The 18,032-nt window shown below is 47.9% G+C and overlaps 1 protein-coding gene across 1 annotated transcript in view; it reads right to left on the bottom strand.

Moving 5' to 3' along the window:
- Positions 1–16,948, bottom strand: part of LOC136641758 (maestro heat-like repeat family member 5) — a 57,727-nt gene extending 40,779 nt beyond the window's left edge. Inside the window, exons 1-4 of the mRNA XM_066617778.1 lie at positions 16,525–16,948; positions 11,884–12,023; positions 2,529–2,642; positions 1,171–1,293 (exon numbers count right to left, since the gene is read on the bottom strand). Of these exons, the coding sequence (XP_066473875.1) occupies positions 1,171–1,293; positions 2,529–2,642; positions 11,884–12,023; positions 16,525–16,948 (801 nt within the window). The remainder of the gene's footprint in view (positions 1–1,170; positions 1,294–2,528; positions 2,643–11,883; positions 12,024–16,524) is intronic.
- Between the last annotated feature and the right edge of the window lie 1,084 nt (positions 16,949–18,032).

Below are 18,032 nucleotides of genomic sequence, written 5' to 3' on the forward strand. Positions count from 1 at the left end.
AGTGATCATTTTATGGGAAAGCCCACATGTAATTCAAGATGATATCCCAAGTTTTTCAGCAGAGGAACCAGCTCATCTCATTGGTTCAGTTCCTGGCATCTCCAGTGAAAGGACCTCTAGATCTTTCAGGTCTAGATTTTAGAAATGGGCTATTTTAGATTTTAGATTTTGGAAATGGGTTATGTCAGAATGCCAGATGCAAGGGAGGGCACCAGGGTGAGGTCTCTTGTTATCTGGTGTGCTCCCTGGGGCATTTGGTGGGCCACTGTGCGATACAGGAAACTGGACTAGATGGGCCTTTGGCCTGATCCAGTGGGGCTGTTCTTATGTAGACTTTCTCCCCATTCCTTGGAGAGCTGCTTACAGAGTAGAAATAGACAGTTTTGGGTGAGGGCATCCAGAGGAATCAGAACATATGTAAGAACTGAGGGCAAAACAAAAACTAGCTGGACAGGAGAAGCCTGCATTTATCCTGGTCACCTGGTGAAATATACTTTCAAGGGACATGATCTTTACCATTCAAATAAGGCAGCTGAAGCTGCTCAGGCAAGCAGTGAGAAGTCAGGTCCAGAAGAAGCCCTAACAGGTCAGAGTTCCTTTTAGATGAAAGAGTTCTGGAGCCTGAAGCTACCTTTGTAGTAGTCTGCTTTACTGGCGGATATACAAGGAAAGCTCAAGTAGAAGCAGACTGGCACTCCAGAGAGCACAAGGTGTCCTAGAGATCAATCTGAGTCTCCCCTGTCCCTAGGCAGACTGTTCCCCGATTTTCAAAGTAATTATAGCTAGAAACACACAACCCTCTGCCTTAGTCTCTTCCAAATGGTCATCTGCTTTTTCTGATGTGCCTCTGCCTGCTCGCATCAGCTGAACAGGGCCTCACCTCTTCCCAGCTCACAGGTTAGCCATTAGCTGGATGGCTAGCCCAGCAGTACTTCTCATATAGAGAACAAAGGTGCATCGCCCGGTCATGCTGAGAGGGTGAGCAGATCCACCCACCAGCTGCCTTTTTCATGGACTGGTGGAGAACACATCTTTGGAAAAAGAATTATATTTCGAAATGGTTCAGTAATAGATAATAAATTATCTTTCAATATTATCCCACCCACCAAGACCTTCTCCTGTGTCGGCCCTGTCCTCTTGCCCTTCCATTTCACTGTTCTGCAGTTTTACCTCTAACGTTGTATCTGTCTGCAAAGCTCTCTTTGCAGCCATCAGATGAGCGTACTCCCTCAGGGTCACCAGGATCTCCGACAAGTGGTAAAAAGCCACCAGGCCGACTGCTTCAGAGATCCCCTACAGGAAGTGACAAGTGTCAGTGACATAATTTCCTTTCACAATCCATACAGTTGATGTCACTATATTAACCTGCCTCTCCTTGTTTCCCCACCAGTGGGTAATGATTGTCATGAGCAATTTTTGTCTTGAATGGCAACTCACTTTTCTTGAGACAATTGCTCCCCTCCCTTCCTTTGATTGCCATTTGCTCCTTTCACATCTCCAGGGATGAATATGAGAAAATGCAAAATCTCAAGCGCCTTTTCTTCGGAGGATGAGGGCCAAGGGATTGAACCAAATACTTCTTGGAAAAAATGAATTCTGAGGAGGGGTCTGAAGGCAGAGGTGGCAGCCCACAGGAATTCTAGCTGGAAATTCCTTCTGGACATAACTCCCATTACCAGACAAGAAGTTGCTTGTCTTCTCCTGTTAAAAGTGGCAGCCTGACCTTGGTGAGATCCTGTTTCATCCCATTTTGCCTGTTGGGAAAATGTATCTGTGTACACACACACACACTTAAGTTCTGCACGTTTCCAAACTTCCAGGGTCCCTAGAATGGCTAGGAAGGGGAGCGTGTCGTGATTCTTTTTACCGTCTTCATAATCTTGAATGCATTTTTTAAAGCAGAAAAGTGGGATGGAAATATTTTAGAATGAATCTATAAAAATGAATTTTACTTCTAACGAGCACGTATGTAACATGCATGCACACACATGAACACAACATGCCAGTGTAAGGCTTTTTCCTTTCATTATTCCCATTATTGCCTGCCCAAACAGGTCAGCTGCTGCAGCAGAGGACATGAAGAGACTTTGAGAAAAGCTCTTCAGCATTACAGGAATAATAATTTGCCTAGTTGGAGACTCACCATTTTTAAATGATCTACGAATATGTCTGAATTTTTGTTATAAGCTTTGCCAACAGCAACACCTGCTTTGTTGTGATTGACTGGCGGAGAGTCCCCAGATCTACATGAGAACCCTGAAACCCATTCCTATGATTCTCTGTCAGTTCTCAGGCAAGATTAGAACTCAGTGCTTGGAACTGGTTCTGACCGGGAGAGAAGGAAGCTGAGCAACGTTCATGGAAGGAGCAATGAGTTCATAAATGGGGAGCTGAGGCGGATTAATTAAACCATTTGCTTCTTAGCCTTGGAGAGGCCAGTAGCAAAATCAAACCCTGGAGGACCTGCAAGAAGGCAACCCATTAGGATGGATGCCTAGAACTTTCCAGAGACCCCGCCAATCACTCACATCTCTGTCTTCTTCTTGTGACGACAACCGCAGAAGCAGAAGCAAGTATTCCCCGAGAAGTTCCTTCTGCCTCACTTCTCGCAGCTTCACCCCAAAATATTTATAAAGAGCAAGCTGGTGGAGGGCAAGAAACATCTCGGTTAGTCCCACAGGGATATTGTGGAGATGACAGAGAGATGAGGGTGAAGGGGGAAGGTGTCAAACATTCCCTGAGTCAAGTCAGGTAAATCTTCAAAATTGGCCTTAGCTGTGCTTAGCCACATACATACATATAGTGGGCCCACCTTATCTGCATCTCTGACACTCTTTCTCTCCGACACTCTTTCTCTCGATACTGAGCTAAACAAACGCATCGGTAAAGCAGCTACCACGTTTTCCAGACTCACAAAGAGAGTCTGGTCCAACAAGAAGCTGACAGAACATACCAAGATCCAGGTCTACAGAGCTTGCGTCCTGAGTACACTTCTGTACTGCAGCGAGTCATGGACTCTCCGCTCACAACAGGAGAGGAAACTGAACGCTTTCCACATGCGCTGCCTCCGACGCATTCTCGGCATCACCTGGCAGGACAAAGTTCCTAACAACACAGTCCTGGAACGTGCTGGAATCCCTAGCATGTATGCACTGCTGAAACAGAGACGCCTGCGTTGGCTCGGTCATGTCGAGAGAATGGATGATGGCTGGATCCCAAAGGATCTCCTCTATGGTGAACTCGTGCAAGGAAAGCGCCCTACAGGTAGACCACAGCTGCGATACAAGGACATCTGCAAGAGGGATCTGAAGGCCTTAGGGATGGACCTCAACAAGTGGGAAACCCTGGCCTCTGAGCGGCCCGCTTGGAGGCAGGCTGTGCAGCATGGCCTTTCCCAGTTTGAAGAGACACTTTGCCAGCAGTCTGAGGCAAAGAGGCAAAGAAGGAAGGCCCATAGCCAGGGAGACAGAGCAGGGACAGACTGCACTTGCTCCCGGTGTGGAAGGGATTGTCACTCCCGGATTGGCCTTTTCAGCCACACTAGACGCTGTTCCAGAACCACTTTTCAGAGCGCGATACCATAGTCTTTCGAGACTGAAGGTTGCCAATACAACCTTATCTGCGGGATTGGTGTCATGAATATGTACAGTTTAGGCCTACTAGCATTGCAGAGCCTGAACCACAGTAACCCAGTAACCCAGAAGGGGCTTGCAAGGGGCTTGCAGTCCTAGCTGCCAGGATTTACAATTCAATGGAAGGTGATAATGTAGCACCTAGGCAGCCAGAAAGACGCCCATCAAGGATGGAATGCAGCTGTAGATCTCCAGGGGGGAGGGAAGAGCTGAGAGGGCTAGCATCCAGCCCCACTTCAGTAGGACAGGGTCTTTTGGTCTTTGTCTCTTGGTGAGAGAGGAGGTGGGTGCACATCCTGCCCCGCCAGGACCATGAGGCCATAGGTAACTGGCCTGAGGATCTACAAAAGAGCTGACCCAGGTGAGGGTTAGAGAATAATAGAGTTAGCAAGTTAGCTTTGTTGTTTTATGCTGATATTTCCTAGAAGTTTTTATGCCTCTAGCATTTGCTGCCTTTTGTAACCTTTTTGTAACCTTATGTATTTAATAAAGTAGAAAATCTTTTTACCATGTTGGTTCATTGTCTGTTGGGGACAAAGGTTCAGAATCCTGCCTAGCCGTTCAGCAAGCTACCAAAAATCCTCATTGTGGACTAGTAACTTGAGGACTGAGACTTTAAGTAAGAAAGTGCTCAGTGCCTACAAGGGATATAGTTAAGCCTAGAGGGTCTCGGTGTCCCTGGGCTGAGGCACTGGCTCTTACAGGGCGGTGGCAGTACTACCGAACAGGGATCTTTGAGGGCTCTAGGGTTCAGAACCAACAACTCTGAGCGCCCAAAACCCTGGGAGTGTGAGACCCAGTGTATGACACTTGGCATCTGTGGATCTGAGCACCTGCAGATGCTGAGACCACGCAACCAAGGGCCTCCCGGACACGACCCAAGCCACTTCCGGTTCGTGCCAGAGACCAGCTGCATCTGGGAAGTGTTCCGAGGCGACAGGAGGCTGTACATGGCCTCCCCATGCCTCAGAACACCTCCCAGACACAACCAAAAGTTGCAGGAGTGAACCAGAAGTGGCTGCTGGCCACGTCCAGGAGGCTTCTGGGGAGGCAGGGAGGCTATACATGACCTCAGCCTGCAGGTATAGCCTCCAGGCACAGCCTCCAAGTACGTTTTGCATTGCCACACCGCCCCCCGCCCCCCGATTTCATTATTCATGGATTTAGGTATTCGCAGGGGGTCCTGGAATTGATCTCCTGAGGATACTGAGGGCCCACTGAATACCTAAAACATATCCATTATGTATCAATTCAACTTATTTTGCCTCTTTGGGACGACAGCTCTTAAGGGAGGATAGTAAGGGAAGCTTTCGTCAACTAGGAAAGAGTTATTTCCAAATATGGGTGTTCCAAGTGCCCCGTCCCACATTTTAAAGATGCTTATGGTGATGCTGGTGCCCACACCGTACTGAGTTAGCATATCAGGAATTTTTGCTGCATCCGTGGTGTGCCAAGGCTGCCCTCACATGGCTGGAATAGACAAGAACATTTCCCTTTGAAATGTGATGCCATCACCCAAGGACACCGACATTCACTGTCAAGTTGCCTGCAAGGGACAGCTGATTACCGATCAGATACCGCAGGAAGGACCTTTGTACCACTCGATAAAAGGTCAGACATCAGATTTTTCAGCTGATACCATTTTGCCCATTCAAGGACACATTACAGAAGGAGGAGGCAGATGCTCATGTTCATGTTTCACTCGGTAATTCCATGGGTCTGGAATCGTAGCTGCCGAGTACCGAATCTGTGTTTTTAGGGCACGTATATCATCTCAGCTCATACTGTAACTGTAAATTTGAGATGTCAAATTTGAGGAGTCAATTTGATTAAAAAAAATTAACTTTGAGAAGTCTATTTTTCTTTTGGTTCAAATTATTTTGTTTTGGGAGCTCACACATTTGTCTGTTTAATACAAATATAATAATTCTGCCTTTTCCGTATATTACAGTATAGCCCAAAGCTGCAAGTAATATGAAAAAATGAAACACAAAAAAGGATACAATACTCACTAAAATAAAAAAAAAACACACAGCAAAATTAAGAGAGGGAAGCAGTGGCATAGCTAGAGGGGGTGCAAAGCATTAAGTTTTGCAAGGAGGCTCACTGCAGTGTGCAAGGGGCCCCTCCCCTTTGGAGCCATTTGTGGGATTCTTGGGCTGGGGTCGGAGGGAGGAGCGGGGTAGCGACCCCCAAGGCTTCCCTCTGAAACAGGAGAGGGGTTAGCCCCACAGTGGGCTTCCCCTGTTCACACCTGGCTGTTGAGATGAGCAGGTCGGGTTGACCTCAGAGTACCGGGGCGGGGGGGTTAACTGCACCCTGTTCCCCCTCTCTGGCTCAGGGTAGGTTTCCCAGGTCACAGGTAGGTAAGCTAGAGCTCCAGCCTCCTACCTCACCACAACCTGCTCCCTGCAGCCTGCCCTCATCACTGGCCAGCCCAACCTTTAAGGAGGCTCCAGGCTCTGCCCAGCTACACCCCTTCCTGCTTGAACCCGAACCCGAACCCTTCCTGCTTGGGCTGGGTAAAAGGGGCAGGCCTGCAGCCTTGGCCCAGGCCTGCATAGAGAGGGTTTGAGAAAGGCGTGGGGAGAGGCTCCCAGCTTGCCTCTCCCCTGGCTACGCCTTGCTGTGTCCCTAGGGCTCGTGGTCTGTGATCCTTCCCCCCCCGAGGCATACAGGAGCTCCCATCAGCGGGCCAGGCATGCGGCAGGTGTCACCCGCCACTGACATCAACGGATGGGGATGGCAGCGCCATTCCAGCGGTTGGGCAGAGTGCTGCTTGCCGGAGGATGGCTGGGCATCTTGGGGGCGGCAAGTTCTCCTGTCCATCAGGTCGGGAGGGGTGGGCAGCCGTTCGCCTGCCCGCCCGGGTGGGTCTCCGCCTCCCTTCTCGCCCAGCGGCCACCAGGGCCAGAAGGGGCAGTGTCTCCTGCCTGCCCTGTCATCGGCGAGGCCTGGCGAGCACGGGGATGGGGCCAATGAGGGCTCTCCCCACTCAGGGGTTTCACTGGGGTTCGGACCTGGGGGTTGTTTCCCTGCGAAGATAAGTCAGGGGCCCCGGGGAAGGTCACCCCCTGACACCATTCCAGGCTGTGGGAGCAAAATGGAGGCCTGCATCTGGTTCTGAAGGTGAGGCTGCAGTGAGGCTCACTGCAGTGAGGCTCCCTGCAAAACATAGTGCTTTGCACCCCCTCTAGCTACACCACTGGATGGAAGCAGCCGGCAAAACCAGAAGGAACAAAGTATAGTTGATGCTTCTCTGATACTAATTGATAGAAATGTATCATTTAAATGGCAGGTTTCCCATAGGTTTTTGGACATATTCCATGTCTGTTATTGAAATGTGAGAGGTCCTGATCCCTTTGGCAGTGGCAGTACTGGAAGTGGCCAGCAGAGAAAGAAACTGGCTGGCCTTGAACACCATGACTACTTCTGAGAGCTCTCTTAGGTAGTGGACAAGAGAGGTGGGGTAGCAAGCAGGGTCTCTGAAGAGTGCGCCGGCAAAGCCTCCAAGGCCCAGTTCTCCTGCTTTCACAAAAGGTGGGACTCCTTACTCTGCAGCTGGGCAAGGATGCTAAAAAGTGACCAGAAGTTACACTTTGGAGGAAGCAGTGGTGGAGGCAGGAAGTAAACTTGGAACTAAGCTAAGTCTGGTGCCACTCGTCATCTGGGACCATTAGACGGGGAGCACTCCAAGGTGGACAAGTTCTCCAGGCAGTGAATGGGGCCTTGGGCCTCTCAGTCTGGCGCAATCCCCACAGCTCCAGTCCTTGAAAGCTGAGTCAGTTCAGCAAGGATCAGAAAATCTGGGGCAAACAGAAAGCTCCACTGTTCTACCCATGGTGTTGCACAACTAGTCTTAAAGCAACAGGGTTCAAGACACTACAGCAGGGGTGTCCAAATATTTTGGCAGGAGGGCCACATAATCTCTCTGACAGTGTGTCGGGGGCCGGGGAAAAAATAATTAATTTACATTTAAAATTTAAAACTTACATAAATTTACATAAATGAATATATTAGAGATGGAACTTATATAAATGAATGAAGGTCTTGCAATAGCTCAAGGCCTATAAAAGGCCTTGCACAAAGCAAGGCCGGCCTTTGCTTTGTTGCCTCTGCTGCATCACAGACGTGAAACAGCAAGCAGTGGAGGGAGCCCTCATCCCACAGCTCACGTGAGAGCGCAAACAATAGCCCTCACAATGAGAGCAGTTACACTGGGCCAGTGTGGGCTCCAGCAAGTCTCCAGAGACTCATTGAAGACTGGGAGCTGTGGGATGGATTGGGAGTCCCCGAGGGCCGCAAGTGGCCCCCAGGCTGGGGTTTGGACACCCCTGCACTACAGTACGGAACAGAAGATGAGCAGAATAGACCCTGACCCATAGGGTCAGAGCAGAATTTGTGATATTAATCCCCTGCCCTCACCACCTTGGACAGCACACACGTGCACCCAGAGTTGGCCAAAAGTTGCAAGTACAAATAACTATCCCAGCATCTAGGCTCAGAATTTACCTTATCTGGGATCGGTGGTCTGTAGGTCTTGACAAATGCTTTCTGGCTAGATGTAGCGATGTCACCTGGTCTTCTCCCAGCTTGTCTGAACTCTGTGGTAGGACCTTGCTGAAAAAAGAGATCAGCTTCACATACCTTATGAAAACACCTTTACTCATGAACAAACAGTTGTCCTACTGATGACTTCCTTTGCTTAGAAATGGCTACTCCACCTTTTAACCATGTTCTCAAGCCTGCATTACAGAAGCAATCCAACATAAAGACTATTGCAATTTCAAAAACTAACAATAAAAGCAAAACAATATCTTCAGCTTGTCCACAATGCACACTTCACTATTCAGAAGGAAAGAGAAGGAGAGCAGATTTTGCAGTGTTGGTTTGGTACACCCAAACCCAACACCAAAGAAGTAAAAAGAGCAGAAAGAGGTCCTCCTTTTCTCACTTACATTCTGACTGTTGCCACACTGACAGTGGCATAGACGAACAAGCCTTGCTGAGGAAGAATCAGCATGGCTTTTGTAAGGGCATGTCATGCCTCACAAACCTTTTAGAATTCTTTGAAAAAGTCAACAGGCATGTGGATGTGGGAGAACCCGTGAACATTATATATCTGGATTTTCAGAAGGCATTTTATACGGTCCCTCACCAAAGGCTGCTGAGAAAGCTCCACAGTCAGGGAATAAGAGGGCAGGTCCTCTCGTGGATTAGGAACTGGTTAAGGACCAGGAAACAGAGAGTGGGTGTCAACAGGCAATTTTCACAGTAAAGAGAAGTGAAAAGCAATGTAGCTCAAGGTTCTATCCTGGGAAAGGTGCTTTTCAACCTGTTCATAAATAACCTGGAGACAGGGTTAAGTAGTGAGGTGGTCAAGTTTGCAGATGACACAAAACTTTTCTGAGTAGTAAAGACCAGAAGAGATTTTGAAGAGCTCCAGAAGGATCTCTCTAAACTGGGAGACTGGGCAGCAAAATGGCAGATGAGTTTCAATGTCAGTAAGTGTAAAGTCATGCACATTGGGGCAAAAAATCAAAACTTTACATATAGGCCAATGGGTTCTGAGCTGTCTGTGACAGGAGAGAGATCTTGGGGTGCTGGTGGACAGCTCGATGAAAGTGTGGACCCAATGCGCGGCGGCAGTAAGAAGGCTAATTCCATACTTGGGATCATTAGGAAAGGCATTGAGAATAAGATAGCTAATATTGTAATGTCGTTGTACAAATCGATGGTAAGGCCACACCTGGAGTATTGTGTTCAGTTCTGGTTGCCGCATCTCAAAAAGGATATAGTGGAGATGGAAAAGGTGCAGAAGAGAGCAACCAAAATAATTACTGGGCTGGGGCACCTCCCTTACAAGGAAAGGCTACAGCGCTTGGGGCTCTTCAGTTAGAAAAAAGGTGATTGAGGGGGGACTTGAGCGGGGACATGAAGTGGACAGAGAGATGTTCTTTTCCCTCTCAAACAACTCCAGAACCAGGGAACACCTACTAAAATTGAGTGTTGGGAGAGGTAGGACAGACAAAAGAAAATATTTATTTACCCAGCATGTGGTTAGTCTGTGGAACTCCTTGCTACAGGAAGTGGTGATGGCATCTGGCCTGAATGCCTTTAAAAGGGGATTGGACAAATTTCTGGAGGAAAGGTCCATCACAGGTTACAAACCATGATGTGTATGTGCAGCCTCCTGATTTTAGAAGTAGGCTGCCTCTGAATGCCAGATGCAAGGGAGGGCACCGGGATGCAGGTATCTTGTTGTCTTGTGTGCTCCCTGAAGTATCTGGTAGCCCACTGTGAGATACAGGAAGCTGGATTAGACGGACCTTTGGCCTGATCCAGTGGGGTTTTTCTTATGTTCTTATAAGCCTCACTATGGTTTGCAAGCCGCGCCCTCCCCTCCCCGTTGGAACCAAGCAAATGTCTGTTTTGCTCTTCCTGCCCAGAATAGGCTCTGAAGGGGAGGGGGAGGGGCTGGTTGCACTCCGTATTGAGGCTTCCTGCAAAACTTAGTGCTTTGCACCCCCTCTAGCTATGTCCACTGCACACTGAAAAGGGAGGCACCTGTCAGAGTTCCGGATCAGGAAGATGCTTTGTGGTATTGCTTAAACACATAAAGAGTCAGCCACTTTGGGTGCCCATTAGGGAGAAAGGGTATTAATCAAATGAATATGTAAATAAAATTAGTCAATCTAAGTACCCATTAGGGTACCTGTTTAGTACCAGTTAGGTTACTGTCTACTCTGAAATCCTAAAGAGGTGTTGATAGGTGGACAGAGAAAGGTCTTTCCCAGTCATCATTGGAGATGCTGTTAAACACTGAACATGGAACCTTACACATGCGAAGGAGGTGCTGTGCCACTGAACTACAGGCCTTTCCTGACATTATTGGTTCTCGACTGTTTCTTTTAGTCTAGTGCATTTAACCTAGCAGCAGGGCAGGGCAGGGCCAGCATGACTGCAACAAGTGCAAAAAAGGGGGAGGTTGCACTCCTGAACTGATCACTTTGCATTGGAAATCATCCCATCCTCCCCTTCTCCACCCCCACCCCCCCAAATGGCGCAATGCTGATCCTGACCTGCCACGCTGGTCTTCCGGGGCTGCTTCATTTCTTCACTACGTGAAATGATGCCTCACTCCCAGATGAAAAGAGTATGCAGAAAGGCCACTTTTGCTGGCCAAATACATGCAAAAAGGAGTCTGCTCTTTCCCAGAAAGTGCTGCTGTTGTCATGAATGCAGGGAATTAACTCAGAAATATCAGCTGTTTTGCCAACTTCCCCAGCAAAAGATAAAATAAAATTTAGGGTATAAATATTGAAGCTAAGGCCTCCTAGCAGAAAAATTTATAGCAGCATATGAGATTCTAAAGGCGCAATCCTAACTCCTTATGTCAGAGCTTTCCAGCACTGACATCAGGGCAATGGAGCTCTGAGGTGAGGGAACAAACATTCCCTTACTTTGAGGAGGCCTCCGTGAGTGACACCCAACTGCAGGATGCAGCACATGTCCCATTGGCGCCGCTATGCCAGTGCAGGAAAGCACTGACATAAGGGGTTAGGATTGTGCCCTAATTGACACAGACCAGACCCTTCATTCTTTTCATGGGAGAATCCTGGCAGATGGGATTCCACGTCTTCAGATAAGACAAGCTTAAGAGCACTTATTCACATTGGCTCAGACCTTTGACCTTCCCACTCCTTCTTTGCTCTCTGTTTTTCGCAGTCCTTACTTCTCATTTCCCTCCCTTGACCATCTCCCCACAGTAGCATTTAAAATGTAAGCTCCTTGGGCAGGGATGTATCAACCAGTGTGACATGTCATTCGTTGACAGTGAGGTTAAATTAAGTAAATAGGAGGCAGTAGGAAAACATTGACATGGGGAGAGCTGGGATGAGGCACAGGGCTGGTGACTGCAGAAGACAGCAAGCCAGTGATGGCAGCCAGTGCAGGTAGGTGACAAAGTCTAGCAGAGGAGGCCCAAGTAAACCATCCCTCAAGTTCCACTGTGACCCTTGTGGCAAGAATCTGTTATCATGGATGTGGATTTGCCTCAGAAGGTTTCCTCAGAACCCAATGCTCCTGCATCCATGACCTTTTCTGCTCTGCATGGTCTCCAAAGATTAACCCATTTTTGCCTGGTTCACAGGTGTATACATTTGGTCCCTGTTGTGTATATGCAACATTGGGCAGAAATGGCCTAATTAATTATTCCAGAGTGGCCCCAGATCTTTGATGCCCAACGGACCGGAGGAGGCCTCTGAAGGTGAGCCAGGATGGTGTTCAAAACTTCCCTCTCATCCATCATATCCACAGCTTCTTTTACAGTCATTGCTCGCTGCAGCTTCTTGGCATCCCACAGATATCTGAATTGCTCGTCGGAGAGTTCTGTGAAACAGAGAGAGGCTCATGGGTGGAATGGAAAAGGCAGCATGGAAAGAAATCACCTCTTTGACAGAAGGGTTCAGGCACCGAGCTGGACGATGGTTACTTAAGGTGGCCAAGTCACCACAAGGGGTTGTCACCAGCAGAGGTGTAGCTGGAGGGGGTGCAAAGCACTAAATTTTGCAGGGAGCATCACTGCAGTGTGCAAGGGGCCTTCCCCCTCCCCTTTGGAACCATTCCAGTCGGGAGGAAGCAAAACCGAAGCATACGCCTGGCTCTGAAGGGAAGAGGGAGGGGCCTCTTGTACGATATAGTGAAGCTCCTGCAAAAGTTAGTGCTTTGTACCCCCTCTAGCTATGCCACTGGTCACTAGGCTGGTTGTTCATTCTGGATCATCGCTGGAATGTGGTTCACATTATACAAACTGTCATTTACTCCCAGGGTGAACGAACTCTGGTTTTGTTTCAGCAAAGTGGGGAAATTCCACTAACCTTCACCACTTCAGGAGCCTTCAGAGGAAATATTTTGCCACATGAAATCTCTGACATGGTAAAGAGCCATAAGATGGTGGCATCTTATCAGATAAAAAGGAGGCTTGTCAACCAATCAAAGAAACTTTAATTGCTTAAGGGCCCAGTCCTATTCTACCTTCCAGCACTGATGCAGCAATGCCAATGGGGCGTGCACTGCATCCTGCATGGGGGTGGGGGGCGGAAAAGGTCAACAGGCATGTCAATGCGGGAGAACCCATGGACATTATATATCTGGACTTTCAGAAGGCGTTTGACACGGTCCCTCACCAAAGGCTACTGAAAAAACTCCACAGTCAGGGAATTAGAGGACAGGTCCTCTCCTGGATTGAGACCTGGTTGAAGACCAGGAAACAGAGAGTGGATGTCAATGGGCAATTTTCACAATGGAGAGAGGTGAAAAGCGGTGTGCCCCAAGGATCTGTCCTGGGACCGGTGCTCTTCAACCTCTTCATAAATGACCTGGAGACAGGGTTGAGCAGTGAGGTAGCTAAGTTTGCAGACAACACCAAACTTTTCCGAGTGGTGAAGTCCAGACGTGATTGTGAGGAGCTCCAGAAGGATCTCTCCAAACTGGCAGAATGGGCAGCAAAATGGCAGATGCATTTCAATGTAAGTGTAAAGTCATGCACATTGGGGCAAAAAATCAAAACTTCACATATAGGTTGATGGGTTCTGAGCTGTCTGTGACAGATCAGGAGAGAGATCTTGGGGTGGTGGTGGACAGGGCGATGAAAGTGTCAACCCAGTGTGCAGCGGCAGTGAAGAAGGCCAATTCTATGCTTGGGATCATTAGGAAGGGTATTGAGAACAAAATGGCTAATATTATAATGCCGTTGTACAAGTCGATGGTAAGGCCACACCTGGAGTATTGTGTCCAGTTCTGGTCACCACTTCTCAAAAAGGACATAGTGGAAATGGAAAAGGTGCAAAAGAGAGCGACTAAGATGATTAATGGGCTGGGGAACCTTCCTTATGAGGAAAGACTACAGCGTTTGGGCCTCTTCAGCCTAGAAAAGAGATGCCTGAGGGGGTACATGATTGAGACATACAAAATTATGCAGGGGAAGGATAAAGTGGATAGAGAGATGCTCTTTACACTCTCACATAACACCAGAACCAGAGGACATCCACTAAAATTGAGTGTTGGGAGGGTTAGAACAGTATTTCTTTACTCAGCGTGTGGTCAGTCTGTGGAACTCCTTGCCGCAGGATGTGGTGACGGCATCTGGCCTGGATGCCCTTAAAAGGGGATTGGACAAGTTTCTGGAGGAAAAATCCATTATGGGTTACAAGCCATGATGTGTATGTGCAACCTCCTGATTTTAGAAATGGGCTATGTCAGAATGCCAATGCAAGGGAGGGCACCCGGATGAGGTCTCTTGTTATCTGGTGTGCATTTGGCATTTGGTGGGCATTTGGTGGGCTGCTGTGAGATACAGGAAGCTGGACTAGATGGGCCTATGGCCTGATCTAGTGGGGCTCTTCTTATGTTCTTATATTCCTATGAGGTTAAGGAACATTTCGTCCTTTAACTCAGCACTGCATTGCAGCTGCATCGGTGCTGGAAAGTTGGATAGATTGGGCCTTCAGTCATTGATTAAATCTGCATATCTTTGCATATTAAAGAAAAAAAGATACACTGTCTGTAGATCAGGTGTCTCCATACTATGGCCACATCTGGTCCACCACAAGAACATAAGAAGAGCCCACTGGATCAGGCCAAAGGCCCATCTCCTTAGAGTGGAGGTCCAGATGGGAGAAAGTGGGCCCCTTGATGTATCTGAGAACATAAGAAGAGTCCAGCTAGATAAGGCCAGGAGCCCATCTGGTCCAGCTTCCTGTATCTCACAGTAGCCCACCAGATACCTCAAGGAGAACACAAGACAACAAGATACTTGATCTCATTGCCACTCCTTGCAAGATACTCTTCACCTCAGTCCTTCCAACTACAGTATCAGGATAAGAATCCTAACCTACCTTACAGGATTGTTGTAAGGATTGACATGTGGAGTGCTTTCTGATTTAGCTGTAGATTTGTCAGGTTCTCAGAACTTTGAATCTCCATGTGGTAAACACCCAGCCTCCACATCTGCCCTGTTCATCCCACCCCCGGCTCCTGTCCAACCCCCCACTCACTGATCAATCCCAGGAGTCGTTGCTGGGCTGCTTGTTCGCAGCTGCTTGCTGCTTGTGGTGCCTGCGCCCCAGCTGTGTTGAATGGCATGTCACTGTTTGCAACAGCCACAAAGCCACTGCACCACCAGAATGTGAGTTTTGGAAGTGCAGCAGCCCATAAGTCATTGCTGCAATTTCCATTCAAATGGAAGGGCCCAAGGTGGCTAACTTAAAAACACAATCAAACAATAAGCAACAAAGCACAGCAGATACTCACCTATAAGTCGATCCCACAGATAAGTCGAGGGCAGGTTTTAAGCCAACAATCATGGAATTTTCTATGACCCTTGGATAAGTTGGGGGTTAAACTTAGGGGGGTGTCTGACTATAGTTTTGTCTGATTTTACCCAAGGCCAGATTCTGAAAAATAACCCACCACTAACTGTTACCTAAGAACTGTAGTCTCTAATTTATTAAAAAACATAGTAAAAGATCATAAGATACATTTTTATTCTTTTTAAATTTTGGTCTTCATCACCTTTTTGTAAGCACTATCAGAGTAAGTGCACTGTAAACAACATACCAGTAAAACAGTGGTTCCCAACCTGGTATTCATGTACTCCCTGGGACACTCTAGGGGTACTTGAAAAAAAATGGAATAATGGTAGAAAAAGGCAGGTCATGCTCCAGAATGCCTTGCAAGACAGGAATGCCTTGCAAGGACCAGCAAGGCAGGAAGGGAGGTAGCTAGTTGGCTGTGAAAGCCCCACCAATAGCTAGTTTTTGGTCATCAATTCATGTATGAACCAGTGATTGAAAACCAGCACAGTAAAAAAGCTGAAACATAATATGGAAAGTGATCAATCACCCAGAATTTCTCAGCACGCTTCTGGTGCAAAACAGTGCAAAGGCAGAGCCTTCTGTTCTTCAAACAGATAAAAAGAGAAAACACTGTGATAAATACATGAATTCTGGGCTTTCATAGAGAGGAGAAGAGGGCTTGTATTATTAATTACAAACATTTTGCTAATATGAAGGGTACAATTTATGGAAATGGGCTGCCAAGGGATATGCAAGTGAAAAAGGTTGGCAACCACCGCAGGAGAACCATGAATCAAATCCACATTTAAGGTGTCTGGTGTGTTAAGCCAGAAGCCCTACGTACAACATACAATCCATAACACATAACTGGGAGTGTGCAATTCAATTCACAGCAGAGAGATGGAGCTGCATATATTTGCAACCCTTTTTACTGAGAAGTAGACCCACTGCTTTCCATGGGTGTTATTCTTAAGTAAGGGTGCATTGAATTGTAGCCTGCTTCAAATGGAAAGGAGAATTCCCATCCTGATGTTTCAAAAAACGGACCTGCTTTGCAAGCATTTGCAAAGCAGAACCAGGCTGCAGCACGAGGAAGGAGAATAAAAGGTTAACCAATTGCTTCTAAGGAGCTGTGCCTGCCTGCCTGCTGCTTGAGAAACTTGGCGCCTGCCTTTCTGCCACTTGAGAAAGGAAACTTTTCAGAGTTGAAAGCCTTCGCCCTCTGATTGACCCGGAGATCAAGCGAAGTGATAACTGGAACTTGATTACTTGGCAAAAATTTCACGTACTATAGGCGAGTATCTACCGTACATGAGGATGCTTTAAGTGTACAGTGTGCATCAAAAGGGGTGACTGCTACAACCACATGTTTGCAAAGACAAGCACCACACAGGTCCACTTGACAGGGAACCAGAAGCCTATGGAAGCTCCCTGTGAGGCTACTGCAGTATGCATGGAAGAAAACAGAGAGCCAGTGCAGTCTCGGGAACGGAGGCCTGGTTGAAATGAATGAATGGAGCTGCAGTCCCAGTTACCTGGAAAAACAGGAGTCCCGCCCTCTGGCCCTTTCTTTTTCAGGACGGGGCTGCTCCTCTTTGTCTTGGCAGCAGGCAGCTTGGGCAAGGTGATCTGCTGCTTGTTGCCATCAAGGGAGAGTCGATGCGCCTGCTCTCCCCGACTTGTGGCTGTGCCTGGCAGTTCGGGGAGGGCCAGTGTCTGAGTCTGCAGTTTCTTCTTTGCCTCAAGGGTTGACTGCTGAGGAGGCTTGACCAACAAGGGCAAGAGCTGAGATGTTCTCTGGTAGGCAGGATCTTGGGTGCTGGTTGACGGCTGTTGGCGGCCTTGGTTTCGGGAGGCCTCCCTTGGATCCTGCTGGGCCCGGTGATCCTCAGGAGCAGAATCATTGGCCGTTGTGCTCTTTTTCTTCAGGAGTTGAAACTTCTTCAGGAAAGAAGTCATCCTGCAAGACAGCAAAGAGCCCACTTGTGAGCTGTGACCTGCCCTGGCTGAAGGGCTCCAGAATCATAGCAGGTCTCATATCAGGCCCACTCCTGAGAGTGTCTGCTCAGACTGGCTATGGCACTCAGGAGTATCCTTTCTAGCCCTGCTACCTGAGATTCTTCTGAATTGGAGATGGTGGGGACTGGGCACAGTGGACCTTCTATGGACTCTACCACAGAGTGATGGCCTTGACAAGATGCAGTCCCAACATGTTGTGAGACCCCATACACCTTCAGATGTTTTTGGAGGCCAGGCCTGTTGGAACATGCATTAATGCAGTACATTTGCGCTTGTGGCAGCAGGGTGCAATAAGGCTAGGTAGAGCAAGCCAGGCCATTTTTCCAGTCAGTTGGCAACCCTCTGTATAACTATTTTTTGAAACCACCCCCACCTTTTCTTCAGGTTATCTGATCACCTTGCAAATCCTTTCCTAACCAGGAAAACAGAAGAAATACTAGACTAGAAGTTTTACTCATGGACACAGAAAGCATTGAAAATATCTGTCAAGCTATCTATTTGCTAAAAGTTTCTTTTGCTTTTTACATCTGTTTCAGTCCAACAAGCTGCATCTGTGAGTCTCTTTTCTTTGGGGGCTCCACACCTAGTGACAATGTAGGTGGAGAGGACAGGTGAGCAGCAAGATTAGGGGGACAAAAAAATAGATGTCATGAGAGAGTACTTTGGAACAGTGTTGACCACTGAGACCCGCTCTATGGCAACCTGCACTCTTTTCAAGTCTGTGACTAGCAGCAAACACAACCCATCCTGAGGTCTGGAGACCTGATTTCTTTAATGAAAAATTGGGATTGAGGCCTGGCACTGAAGAGAAATTCAGGAACTCAACAATGGTAACTCCTGGCTCAAAGCGAACTCCCCAAATCTAGGAAATCCTGCCATGGTGTGGGATTTCTGTAGCTCAGAGAGCCCCAAATTACAGCCTGTGGGCCAGATCTGACCCACCAGCACATGCTAACTGACTCATTGACCCCAGTTGCATTATAATTGTGGGTGAGCCCCCTACTACTAGAATAATTTAATAACA

This window comes from Tiliqua scincoides, chromosome 2, assembly GCF_035046505.1.
Source record: "Tiliqua scincoides isolate rTilSci1 chromosome 2, rTilSci1.hap2, whole genome shotgun sequence".
Taxonomy (NCBI): domain Eukaryota; kingdom Metazoa; phylum Chordata; class Lepidosauria; order Squamata; family Scincidae; genus Tiliqua; species Tiliqua scincoides.